General features: G+C 33.2%; 1 protein-coding gene across 1 annotated transcript in view; it reads right to left on the minus strand.

Annotated features, from left to right (window-relative positions):
- Positions 1 to 13,664, minus strand: part of LOC124448550 — a 325,208-nt gene that overhangs the window by 251,401 nt on the left and 60,143 nt on the right. Inside the window, exons 38-47 of the mRNA XM_046999527.1 lie at positions 11,924 to 12,085; positions 11,664 to 11,828; positions 11,429 to 11,593; positions 11,203 to 11,364; positions 10,843 to 11,004; positions 10,582 to 10,746; positions 10,347 to 10,511; positions 10,121 to 10,282; positions 9,497 to 9,661; positions 9,262 to 9,426 (exon numbers count right to left, since the gene is read on the minus strand). Of these exons, the coding sequence (XP_046855483.1) occupies positions 9,262 to 9,426; positions 9,497 to 9,661; positions 10,121 to 10,282; positions 10,347 to 10,511; positions 10,582 to 10,746; positions 10,843 to 11,004; positions 11,203 to 11,364; positions 11,429 to 11,593; positions 11,664 to 11,828; positions 11,924 to 12,085 (1,638 nt within the window). The remainder of the gene's footprint in view (positions 1 to 9,261; positions 9,427 to 9,496; positions 9,662 to 10,120; positions 10,283 to 10,346; positions 10,512 to 10,581; positions 10,747 to 10,842; positions 11,005 to 11,202; positions 11,365 to 11,428; positions 11,594 to 11,663; positions 11,829 to 11,923; positions 12,086 to 13,664) is intronic.

Genomic DNA, 13,664 nt, shown 5'->3' on the forward strand with positions numbered 1-13,664 from the left:
CTTGCAAACCCCAACCATCGTCACAAATTGTGCCCCATTCTCCATTGTAAAAATTTTCTACACGACCAATTCCTTCGCTGCTTCTTGCTCCTTGAAGTCGCACTGGCTCATTTTAAAAAATTAGTTTTGTTTACAAGTTGTAAAATAAAGAACGTTTTACAAGTTATTGTTAGGGCAAACACAGATTGATTTCACAATTTTTAATTCAAATACGATGAATAGTTAATAAGACGTTAAAAAGTACTTACATCATGAACAATCTACACCAGCATCTTTACTATGCCCACAATAGTTTGTTGCCCATCCATTGTGTGTACAACTAGATAGATTAACTTCCGAGCCCGTACAAGCAACATTATCTAACCATATCTTTCCACTACCATCTGGAACAGAACGTACTTGTAAAGCTTTTACTGCTCTACCATAACCAAGTTGACGACATGCAACCTTAGAATCTAGCAAATCCCAACTATCGTCACAAATTGTGCCCCATTTGCCATTTCAGAGTATTTCTACACGACCAATCCCTTCGCTGCTTCTTGGTCCTTGAAGTCGAACGGCTCTTCTGAAAAAATTATTTTAAAATTCTCAGATGTTAAGTAACCATTGTGTTCAATGTTTATGTTCCAGAAAAGATAGCAAACGCAGATTGATATTAAATTTTTTTAATATAAATGCAGAAATAGTTACTGAAAAGTAGAAAAAATACCTACCTGTTAGACATTCTACACCGGCATCTTTATTATGTCCACAGTTGTGTGTTCCCCAACTATTGTGTGTACAAATAGATACATTAACTTCTGAACCCGCACAAGCAACATTATCCAACCATATCCTTCCACTACCATCAGGAACAGAACTTCCTTGTAAAGCTTTTACTGCACCATTAAATCCAAGTTGACGACATACAACCATAGCATCTTGCAAATCCCACAAATCGTCACAAATTGTGCCCCATTCTCCATAGTAGAAAATTTCTACACGTCCAATTCCTTCGCCTCTTCTTGGTCCTTGAAGTCAAACTGGCTCATTTTTAAAAAACATATTTCATTACAAAGTTGTTAAGTAAACAAGGTTTTCGATGTTTATGTTGGATCAAACACAGATTGATTTAAAAATTTTTCGATATTAATATGATGAATCGTTTATTAGAAAATAACAATTACTTACATGATGAACATTTTATACCAGCATCTTCATAATGTCCACAATTGTGTGTTCCCCATCTATTATGTGAACAACTAGATACATTAACTTCCAAACCCGTACAAGCAACATTATCTAACCATATCTTTCCACTACCATCAGGAACAGAGCTTCCTGGTAAAGCCTTTGCTGCACTACCATAACCAAGTTGACGACATGTAACCATGGCATCTTGCAAATCCCAACCATCGTCACAAATTGTGCCCCAATATCCATTGTAGAAAATTTCTACACGACCAATTCCTTCCCTGCTTCTTGGTCCTTGAAGTCGAACTGGTTCGTCTGAAAAAATTTTTGGGTTACAAAGTTTTTAAGTACCCGAGGTGTTAAATGTTTATGTTCCAGCAAATTCAGCAATTAAAGATTGATTTTAAAAGTTTTGAATTTAAATGACACAAATAGTCACTAAAAACTAGAAAAATTACTTACATGTAAGACATTCTACACCAGCATCTTCATAATGTCCACAGTTGTGTGTTGCCCATCCACCATATGAGCAACTAGATACATTAACTTCTGAACCTGTACAAGCAACATCATTAAACCATATCTTTCCACTACCATCAGGAACAGAGCTTCCTAGTAAAGCTTTTACTGCACTACCATAACCAAGTTGACGACATATAACCATAGCATCTTGCAAATCCCAACTATCGTCACAAATTGTGCCCCATTGTCCATTGTAGAATATTTCTACACGACCAATTCCTTCTCCGCTTTTTGGTCCTTGAAGTCGAACTGGCTCATCTGAAAAAATTATTTTAAACCTCACAGTTGTCAAGTAACCAATGTGTTCAATGCTAATGTTCCAGAAAAGTTAGCAACCAAAGATTGATTTTACGTCGTACTGGTTCGTCTGAGAAATTTATTTTGGTTTTTAAAGTTGTTAAGTAAACAAGGTGTTTAACGTTTATGCTAAAGAAAATAGTGCAATTGCACCTTTTCACAGAGCAATTACACAATTTTACAGTGCAGTGAAGTGATTAGAACTTTTGTACAGTGGAATTACCAATTTTCAGAGTGTAGTAAGAGCGTTTTACAGTGCACTTGCATATTTTTGCATTGCAACTTATTACAAATCGACAATTATAAATCCTTATTAACCGAGTTCAGTTCTTTATGGAAAATTACCTGTCTAAGTTTGCACTTGTTTTGACCAAATGTGGTAAAAGCATAGTGTCATTTTAAAAGTCAGTCTTTGAAATATTTAATGTCTCTCTCTTAAATATTTTTCAATATGTGCCTTTTTTCACGTCACTTAGTCCTTTGCAGTATTAAATCTATCAACAACCACCATGAGCAGTTATATGTACGCTTAACGTACTTATTTTTATATACAGTGCATTTACAGATTTTCACAGCGCAACTGCAATTACAGATAAACTTCACTGCAATGAACAAAAAGTATAGAAATATCTCAAACTCAAAGTACATTGCTATTATAAACTTTACGTTTTATTCTTTGTTCATATCATCAAAAACAATCTTTACATGTGAGAAGGTGAAGATTTACAAAAAAATTCATACCTTGTGATAATGTAGTACGGACTAAAAGGAAAACTATGAACTTTATCATTGTAAGTGAATTGCTGAAATGGAAAATGAACAAAATATGTTAGATTGTTAAGCATTTCGTCGTATTTTTTCTTGCAAAAACCACAACATCTGCTTGAACTTATTCGTCAGTTAACAAGCTTACGTCAACATGTTGTATACATTATTTCAATCTGAGAACGAGTTTTATAATTTCACATGCAGAAGAATGAGAAAACTTCATCAAACACGATAACATGAACAAATGAACAAGTCCACGAAATGTCTTCATAAAGCTAAACATCAGCAATAAGAAATTACTCATGTTTAAAGAAAAAATGATACTTAGCAAAACGAAAACTAATTTTCCAAGGTCTTAACTATTTAGAAAAACTTTTTGGAGTTGATTTTTTCAAAAGACTTCCTCTTCACCTTTCAGGTTTTCAGGTTTTTCACCTCAACTTCCCCTTAAAGGTTTTTTACGTGTGAGATGAATCATTAGTGACTAAGTTGAGTGCATAGGTTACCCTTTTTAGATTTAGACATTTATAGAACCATGTAAAACGTGTAATCAGGCTGCGATTTGAAAAACAAAACTTATACAAAATAGCAGAGAAAACATTGTATTGTCAATATCAATAATAATGCCTTGTGGAAATCAAACTTTTGAATTAAAATAATCAAACAACCTGCGAATTTGATTGAAATGAAATATACAATAATAACAGTTTAATTTAGTTTGAATACAATTTCTTATTGCTACTGCTTTAAATAATAAATAGTTTCACAGAATTTGATTCCGCTTTTCAACTTCCTCAAGCAATGTTTGAAGCCATCAATTTCCTACGGAATGTTTGAAGGCATCAATACAACGCATGCGGTTTGAATTACAAAAAAATTAGTTAATTTATGCACAATATCAATAAATTATATTAATATCAGTAAACTAGAATAATGAAAAGTATCAGGAAACTAAAATAACGAAACTTGCAAAATCTTTTCACGCCAGTTATACAATTATGGATTACATTTCGAACATGATTGACTTTCTAATCTAAAAAGTTTAAATATAAACTGTCGGTGATATTTTAAACTGATGCAGTATGAAGTGTAAAACTTGGCAAACAGAGACAAAATATTGTGATTTATATAAAAACTATTTAATTCTTCAAAACATCGTCAAATTATACCAAACATAATGCACAACAACCGGATTATACAAAGTATTGGATAATCATGATATTGTGTAACAAAATGGTCAATTCTGACACAAAGCGTTCTTTTCTATGAAGATAACTTTTAATACATTCTAACCTGGTGCTTGTATCTTTTAATATATAGCCCATCATCATCATCATCAAAGTTTCTATATTCTTCCTCAATTCTTTTTTCAATAACTTAATTCAATATTCAATACAGGCTCAAAATTCCCCAGTGAACTCTTTTCATTACTGGACAGCGTTAACCTCCAGCTGTTTTCAAAAATACTTCCGCAACTGTGCAGTGATCTTGTTAAAACTGATGAAATAATCTATGTCAACTAGAATAAGTACGCCCTATGCACTATCGTATCAGTCATGTGACTTTATGTAGCACTTATATTTGCATTTAATTTTTTTATCTTTCTATTTCTATTGCGCTTGCGAACGCATGCTTTTGAAAAATGTTTATTGCTTCGTTTTTGCAAATAGTAAATACATCGTTTTAATGGGATCCAGTTGCGTAATAAGTTAACATGTTATGGGCCCAGGATTTGAAAATAAATAAGTAAATTGAGTTTTTTTCACAAAAGATGATTTAATAAGTATATAGAATGGCGGTAGCTTAATTAAATGCTTCGAGTTTGAGCGCAGAAAAAGCAACTCCAGCGACACGACTGCTCAGCTGAAATCTAGTCTATGTGGGTGAGGAGAAATTGATGAACCAACCGACCGAAGTTTGAAAAAACATCATGTGACTGTCATTCACTTTATAACACCAAGATCTGAGGTCAAAACTACATGTCTAAAGTGTGTAACTGCAAAGCCATCGCACTGCAAAAAGAAACCATGAGGACATAATGGAACAACAAAAAATCTCTGACCAAAAGTTTGTTGGGTTTGTGTCAGACGGCACATCCGTTTTGGCAGAAGTGGGGGAAGTTAGTGCTCTTTTGAAGAACAACAATCTCTTCTGAAATTTTTTCCGCCACATTTGTCACCGTTTACACGTGGCCATCCCACAAGCATTCCAGATCAAATCAGGATATGGCAAGAGTACAAGAAACTGTAAGTTGAATATACAACAACGTCGAAGTTTCCGAAAATCGTCTTCAATAAGTCCTGGATATTGTTACTTTGTTGGAGGTAAACAGTTTAACGCTCAAGAAGATAGTTCATATAAGCCGGTTATCTATGGAAGAGTGTGTTCCGCTTTCTTATTCTTTTTCTTTCAGTCTCTATAACTTTTAAAGTTTTACTAAAACTGATCAATGTATAAAAAATTTACTGACTTGAATATTTTTTGCATTATTCCTCCTCGTGACGTCCATAAGATATCATCCTCATTTTAAGTATACGATATTCATCCTCCATTGTTACTTCTCCAATTTTCCGACAGAAGTGATTTCCATGAGCAGTGACACTTTGTGGTTTTAAACCATCTTTTAATAATTTCTTTATTCAAAGGAAGGTAACAAATACTAGTAAGTATAAGAAAGAATAATTCAATAATTCAATCACCATCATCATCACCACCATCATCATCACCATCGTCATCACCATCACCATGATTATCATCACCATCATCAGCAACACCATCATCAAAAACACCATAATCATCATCACCATCACCATCACCAACACTACTAAGATCATAATTATAATCACAATCCCTTCTATCATATACATTGCCTAAAGAATCACTTCCATCAACAGAAGCGAAGTCCCCATAATTTATCCTTGTCGATGTGTTTTCATATTGTAAGAAAGCTTGGGGGAAATGGGTGTTAAAGAATGTTTTTCAACATACACGCCTCGACACCCAAAGAAAATCCAACCTTGAAGTATCAGATAATCACAACTTCAACAAACTGCAATGACGCTATAAAGCCTATAATGTACTGCATGCATAGAATTGGATTAAAGTTAATGAAACACCTATCTTACCAAATATAACACGGCTCATACAACCCTCATATTTCATACCAAAACAACAGTGATTACTTCTCCTCTTCATTTATTATTAGCAATCAGAACGTTTCAGCCTTCCTTGATGAGAGGCCAATGAGACGTGTGCTCAGAGAAACAGATAATAAGTCAGAACAGCAATAAACAACTAAAACTAAAGGTTTATCGTGATTGTAGTTAATGGAAAAGTAGCAAAGGCCTCTGCTACTTGTAAATGACTTGTTAAAGCATGTGATTTCGCATTTTGAAAAAATTTTCTTGAATGAAAAATGAAAAACACGATTTAAAATGAAGTGTAAATTTTTAACGAGCAAAATAATCAAATGAATGACATTACGGAACTCATGCAAAATCTGGACTAATCTAGGCAAAATACAAAAAGCTATGCTAAATTAATTTTGCATTCATACAATTGTAGTTCTAAGTCTGAAAGTTTCTCCTCTCTGGTTATCGTTTCTTTGTAATCAATCAACGGTGCATTTTCTCTTCATTGATTATCAGCCTCTTTCCAGTTAATGTTTTAAAGTTAAAAATGTTTATTTTATAACATACATTTGTCATCTTCTTGAATCATCGAATCATTGACAGGCGAATTCTCGTATTGATTATTCACCATTTTTTGCAATACCTTTTTTCAGCAGTGATTAATAATCATGATTTCCTGTATCATTTCTACTGTCTGCAAGTCCTATGAAAGATTCATATTGTTTGCCTTTATCTTCATTGACACTCAAATCACTGACTGAAGAATTTTGGTGTTGATCAACACAATGCGTTTGTGGAGACTTGTCAAAGGTTGAAATAGTAGGTTCCTCATATGCAGAAGGACGAGGTTCTAAGCTTATTTTCACAACATTTGAAGAACTGTACTGATTTTCATGTTTTGGTTTTGGTTCGTCATACAAATGATCCAGACTTTGATACGATAAAGGCCGGAGCATGATTTCATTACCAGATAAGTTTGTTGAATCATGTCTTAAGTTGATTTCAGAGTTTTGATCTATAAAAGGAGATGCAAAGGTTCCGTTTCAATTGCATTTGAATTTGAATGTGTATTGTTTAAATATGAAGTACAATTTGTGATTTCTTTCAAACATAACATTGTTATAAAAGTAACAGTCTTTATGCTATATATTTGACAAACGTTTTCAGCGCTTTAAAAGTACAATGTAACAAGAAATAAGAAGTTACTATACCTTTGTTTAAAATGCGGGCTGACTTTCGTTGGTCGATTGGATGGCCAGACGTTTTCTAAATAGTTCATTAAGTGCAAATAAGATTGCGATATATGCATTTTCTATTCCAAATGAATCATCAGAGTAGGGTTTTGAGTTGCAGTGGTTGAGGAATTAACTTAAAAGATGGGGAAGGGGAACAAAGGAAACAACCAAAAAAAAACTATGTTTACAATTGTAAAACATACTTACAATGTTTACAACACAAACATTTTCAATTACATGTTATTAAAATTTACGAAAAATTTTAACCCCACGTTCACTTCTAAGCATAAAGTTCTTTTGCATTTAAAATTAAATCCAGTTCATAAGTTCGGTACTTGCCCATACATAACAATATGATTGTTATAGAGCAGCGGTTTTGTCAAGACCTTGGTAAGAACGATTGTTCTCCAGAGGCTGCCCTCGCTGGAGCATCGAGATAAATCTGTAGTGTTTCTATGGCTCTTTTTAGAAAATTTCTTGCCTTTAATCTTTTGATTTAAATTAGAATGGATATTTTGATTTCATATATTGTTTTGGGTGAGAAAAGTGCCTTTTTTGGGTAAACAAATGTCTGTTTTATGTTAAAGCTATATCAACAGTTATATCATGCATTACATAAGCCTTGTCCTAAATTTGCGACAAAAGAATAAGCATAAACACAACATTATCTCTCTGTTCCTCTTATATTATATATTGCTATAGTGAAGGCACATTGCTTATTCTTATAGTATTTATATGTCCTCTTTCTTTGTCGGAAAAAAACAAAAAACTAACCCTGTTAAATCAACCCGTTCACATACACCCATCAATCTACCTTCCATAATTTAATCGTCAAAATCTACCTGTCTACCAGTACCAGTGTTTGCCAGTTAACCTATAGTAATCGCTCTTATATCAGCCTCATGGAAATAATGTATTTCGATAGAGTGGACGATTTTAACAACAATTCCAATATATTTCATATTACGAAAATTTGATCTTCCATGACTTTCGGGCCTCAAAGACAGGCTTTATTTTGTGCTGTGACTGTGTCTAGTTTACCGGACGTGTCGTACATTTAATTGTTGATTCAATAATAAAGTACACGGTTGGAGCGTTTATAAAATTTTAATTTCCTGGATGTCGTAGAGTGGTTCTGATCCTCTGAAAATTTAAGATGATGCCATTTCATTCCTCGCATCTTAATTACAAAAGATTCCCTTAACCAAAATTTAATGAAACAAATTTATCGACTTTGTCACAAATTTCATTGTAAACAATAGCGTTGAAAAGCAGCGTATTCTCCATTGTACGTCACGTGACTCATATCTGTTGAACTAGTCCAGGAATTGAAGGAAGATAAGATTTTCGTCTTATAAAATATTTTGCAAATGCTTTTGAAGTTTTTTAGCTCAATGTAAATAGATTTCCCCGAGGGTGATATAGGCATTTTGAACAAAAGGAACATTTTGTTTCCTAAAAAGGGTCAATGTGAAAAAAAGTGGGGGAGAGGGGTATTTTCCCACAATGCTCCCAATTTCGTGGACCTTGCTGAGCATCGTGTAAAATGTGTTAACTGCTTCTACACTTAATGTCAATCGTTTATTCCGACTTTCTACTCACCATTTTTTTGTTTTTCTTCATCCGCCATCTAAAGTGATAACACAACAAGAGAATACAAAAGAGAAACAAAATTGCCGCTATTGCATAGGGAATAACAGTCTTTATACGTTTTCCAATAAATTTGCGTGAAGAACCTGGAGAGAATAGAAAATCCATGTGAGCAAATAATACTAATATAGATTTAGCAAGAAAGTAGTTTTAGCAAAATATTTAATAACAGATGACAGGTGCAGTAATTTAATCTAGTTTAATAATTTTTTCACACCAATAAAATAATTAACAACTTCATTTTTACTATTCAACCTACCTTCAATGCATTGTCTCTTGTCAATAGCTCCAGTTTCTATGGTGATCTTGTTTGTTCCACACGTAAAACAATTTGTTTTTCCAGTTTCTGGTTGATAACTATTTCGTTTACATTTGGTACAATTTAAAGCCGTTTTGTTAAAATAGGAACCTGCATTACAATCTAAAGTGGAAAAGTGTTTCTTTAGACCGACTTATTTTGATGTGTTCCAAAAACGTCAACTTACTTTGAATACAATCTGATTGAAAAACACTTCCTTCCTTCTCTGTGATTGGTAGATTTATTGGACACACCTCACATGTAATCTGTCCTTTGTTCTCTTGTGTCGAGTTTCGCGGACATTTTGTACAAACCATTTCAGAAAAATTAAAATAATGACCTGGACGACATTCTAAAAACAAAATAAATTAATTATTGACGATACCAACATTAGATCCATGAAATACTGAAGATAAACATACCTTCTTTACAGTGGGATATATTGACGTGAGGATCATCTGTGTACGTAATTGTACCATGTGGACATTCGTTACATTGAATCTGTCCTTTCGTTGGTTGATATGTGTTTTTTGGACAAGGAGCACAATCTGATAGGTAGAAATTGTACATGTATCCTGGATCGCAGTCTACAAAAACACAGCAGTTTTTTAAAATTACAAGTTAGCGAGACATTATATAGTAAGTGTACATATACATATTACAGGGTGTAGTTGGTGAAACATTTAAGACCTTTAATAAAGTCAAGATGGCTGAATTCCAATTTTTTAAAGTAACTGTACCATTACGATAGGCAGTGCAACGAATTAGACCAAAATGTGGTTTAATAAAGCTAACTGGACAATGTTCACATTGGTTGGTTGAAAACAAGTAAAACGAACCAACAGAAAAAAAGATTGTAAATACATACAGCACATTAAAAAGAGATAGGACCGCATAATATTACTATACATAAATTGGAGAAGAATATATTTTTAGCAAAATTTTCAATAATAAGTGAAAGATGCAGTAGACTATTAAAGTATATTAACTACTTCTAACCGATAAAATAATTTAACATCTTCATTGTCACTCACTATTCAACCCACCTTCAATGCATTTTGCCTTATAAATAGCTCCAGTTTCCATGGTGATCTTGTTTGTTCCACACGTAAAGCATTTTGTTTTTCCAGTCTGTGGTTGATAACTATTTCTTTTACATTTGGTACAATTTAAAGTTGTTTTGTTAAAATAGGAACCTGCATTACAATCTAAAGTCGAAAAAGGTTTCATTAGACCGACTTATTTTGATTTGTTCCAATAGTGTCAACTTACTTTGAATACAATCAGATTGAAAGACTGTTCCTTCCTTCTCTGTGATTGGTAGATTTATAGGACACACGTCACATGTGATCTGTCCTTTGTTCTCTTGTGTTGAGTTTCGTGGACATTTTGTACAAACCATTTCAGACAAATTAAAGTAATATCCAGGAAGGCATACTAAATACCAAGTAAATTAATTATTGGTGATATCAACATTAGATCCATGAAGCTCTGAAGATAAATATACCTTCTTTACAGTCGTTAATATTAACGTGGCGATCATCTGTGTACGTCATTGTACCATGTGGACATTGGTTGCATCGAATCTGTCCTTTCATTGGTTGATATGTGTTTTTTGGGCAGGGAACACAATCTGATTGGTTGAAACTGTACATGTATCCTTGATTACAGTCTACAAAAACACATGAATGTTTTAAAATTTCAAATTCATGAATTATTATATTGCTGGTGTACATATACAAGGTGTAGTTGGCGAAGCATTTATGACCTTTGATACAGTCAAGATGGCTGATTGTCCCGTTTTCAACTGTAACTGTACCATTGCGACAGGCAATGCAATGTATTTGACCAAAGTTGGGTTGATAAAAATTCACAGGACAATATTCACATTGGTTGGTTTGAAACGAATAGAATGAACCAGCAGAACAATCTATAAAAGATTGTAAATACAAGCGACACATTAAAATGGGAAAGGAGCGTACATGATAATAAATATTAGATTAGAAAAGAATATACTATTAGCAAAATATTTAATAACAGATAGCAGGTGCAGAAATGAATTAAGGTATAATAACTGCTTCTCATCAATAAAATAATTTATCAACTTCATCGTCATTATTTAACCTACTTTCAATGCATTGTGTCTTGTCTATAGCGCCAGTTTCCATGGTGATCTTGTTCATTCCACACGTTAAACATTTTGTTTTTCCAGTCTGTGGTTGATAACTATTTTTTTTACATTTGGTACAATTTAAAGTCGTTTTGTTAAAATAAGAACCTGCATTACAATCTAAAATTGAAAAGAGTTTCATTAGACCGAATTATTTTGATGTGTTTCAAAAACTTCAACTTACTTTGAATACAATCAGATTGAAAAACTGTTCCTTTCTTCTCTGTGATTGGTAGATTTATTGGACACACATCACATGTGATCTGTCCTTTTTTGTTTTGTGTCCAGTTTCGTGGACATTTTTCGCAAACCATTTCAGACATATTAAAATAATGACCTGGACGACATTCTAAAAACAACGCAAATTAATTGTTGATGACATAAATAAAAGATCCACGAAATGCTGAAGAGAGACATACCTTCTTTGCAGTCGTTAATATAAACGTGGCGATCATCTGTGTACGTCATTGTACCATGTGGACATTGGTTACATTGAATCTGTCCTTTCATTGGTTGATATGTGTTTTTAGAACAAGGAACACAATCTGATTGGTTGAAATTGTACATGTATCCTGGATTGCATTCTATAAAAACACGTCAGTATTTTACAATTAAAAGTTAACAAAGCATTAAATTTCTGTGTACATATACAAGGTATTGCTGGGAAAGCAATTATGACCTTTGATACAGTCAAGATGGCTGTTTGCCCCATTTTCAACTGTAACTGTACCATTGCGACAGGCGATGCAATGAATTTGACCAAAGTTGGGTTGATAAAAATTCACTGGACAATATTCACATTGGTTGGTTTGAAACGAATAGAATGAACCAGCAAAACAATCTATAAAAGATTGTAAATACAAGCGACACATTAAAATGAGAAAGGAGATCACATGATAATAAATATTAGATTGGAAAAGAATTCACTTTTAGCAAAATATTTAATAACAAGTAACAGGTGCAGTAGTGAATTAAAGCTTAATAACTACTTCTCAATAATAAAATTACTTAGCGTCGAGTTTCGTGGACATTTTGAACAAATCATTTTAGAAAAATTAAAATAATGACCTGGACGACATTCTGAGCAAAAAAGTTGTAGATATTATAAACAATAGATCCATAAAATGCTGAAGTTAAACACACCTTCTTTACAATCTGTTATATGAGCGTGGAGATCATCTGTGTACGTTACTGTACCATGTGGACATTGGTTGCATTGTAACTGTCCTTTCATTGGTTGATACGTGTTTTTAGGACAAGGAACACAATTTGATTGGTTCAAACTATACATGTATCCTGGATTGCAGTCTACAAAAACACATCAATATTTTAAATTTACATGTTAACGAGTAATTTCTATCGTGCCAGAGTGTAGCGTGAAATGAGTGTAAGAAATACGGGATTTTACAACATAACATAAGACATATCAGTGCATTATCAAATCTAGCCGTACGAACAAGGTATTTATAACTTTTCACGTAGGAGATTATTCCTTTCAATAGAAAAACTAAGGAATAGCTAAAATATATTTTTTACATTTATGTGTATTTATAATGTATTGATTTTTCAGAAATAAAATGTCAATAATTTCCTTTTATACAACGACTTTGATTTGTGTATGGTTGCAGTGGCGGATCTAGGGTATGTCAAATCAGTCACGCGACATATGTTTATAATTAAAACTTATTCATCAAATATAATGATCACAATTTTTTTTTATCAATAAATTTTCGTTCTGTAATCGTTTGCATTTCATCGTCAAAATTGTGTTTTATGTATGAAAAATTTTATAAATACTACCTTAGTAAACAGATCAGTAGATAAAAACATATCTAGAATTATATTAACTGGCTGACTGATAGGCGGAATGGCTCGACTGGTTCGACCGATAAGTTGAATTTTAATTGGCCTGGAATAACCGAATGATAAGCGGGGGGGGCTTGACTGGTTCCACTGATAAAGGAGTCTATGAACGCAAAAAACGCTTATTTGATTGGTCAATACCCAGATCAATGGACGATCTAGAATAATCTCGACTGATAAGCGGGGTGGCCGGACCTATAAGGGAGTCCACTTGCTATCGTGTAACTGGTTCGTTTAAATATTTGTCTTACTGTGATTGATTTGACCGATTTCGACTGATAGCCAACTGAACTAGTATAGTCAAGCTCACTGTCTGAATTGAATGTTTGATCGTTTCATAGTAATTTTCTAAAGCATGATAGAAACTAAACTACTATCAGATGGAATTTATGGAAATCTTTCACAAACTCATATATTGACATGAATGCTGCTGTCCAAACTGTGAATTTTTTGAAGAGGGTAAAAATTTATGATGAATTGTAAATGCTTGGAAAAGACGATCTTGCGAGCGACATTTGAGTCCGCGAGCGACATTGATGTTCAAAAGCAAGCCAATT

Source organism: Xenia sp. Carnegie-2017, unplaced genomic scaffold (assembly GCF_021976095.1).
Source record: "Xenia sp. Carnegie-2017 unplaced genomic scaffold, XeniaSp_v1 HiC_scaffold_23, whole genome shotgun sequence".
NCBI classification, from domain to species: Eukaryota; Metazoa; Cnidaria; class Anthozoa; order Malacalcyonacea; family Xeniidae; genus Xenia; species Xenia sp. Carnegie-2017.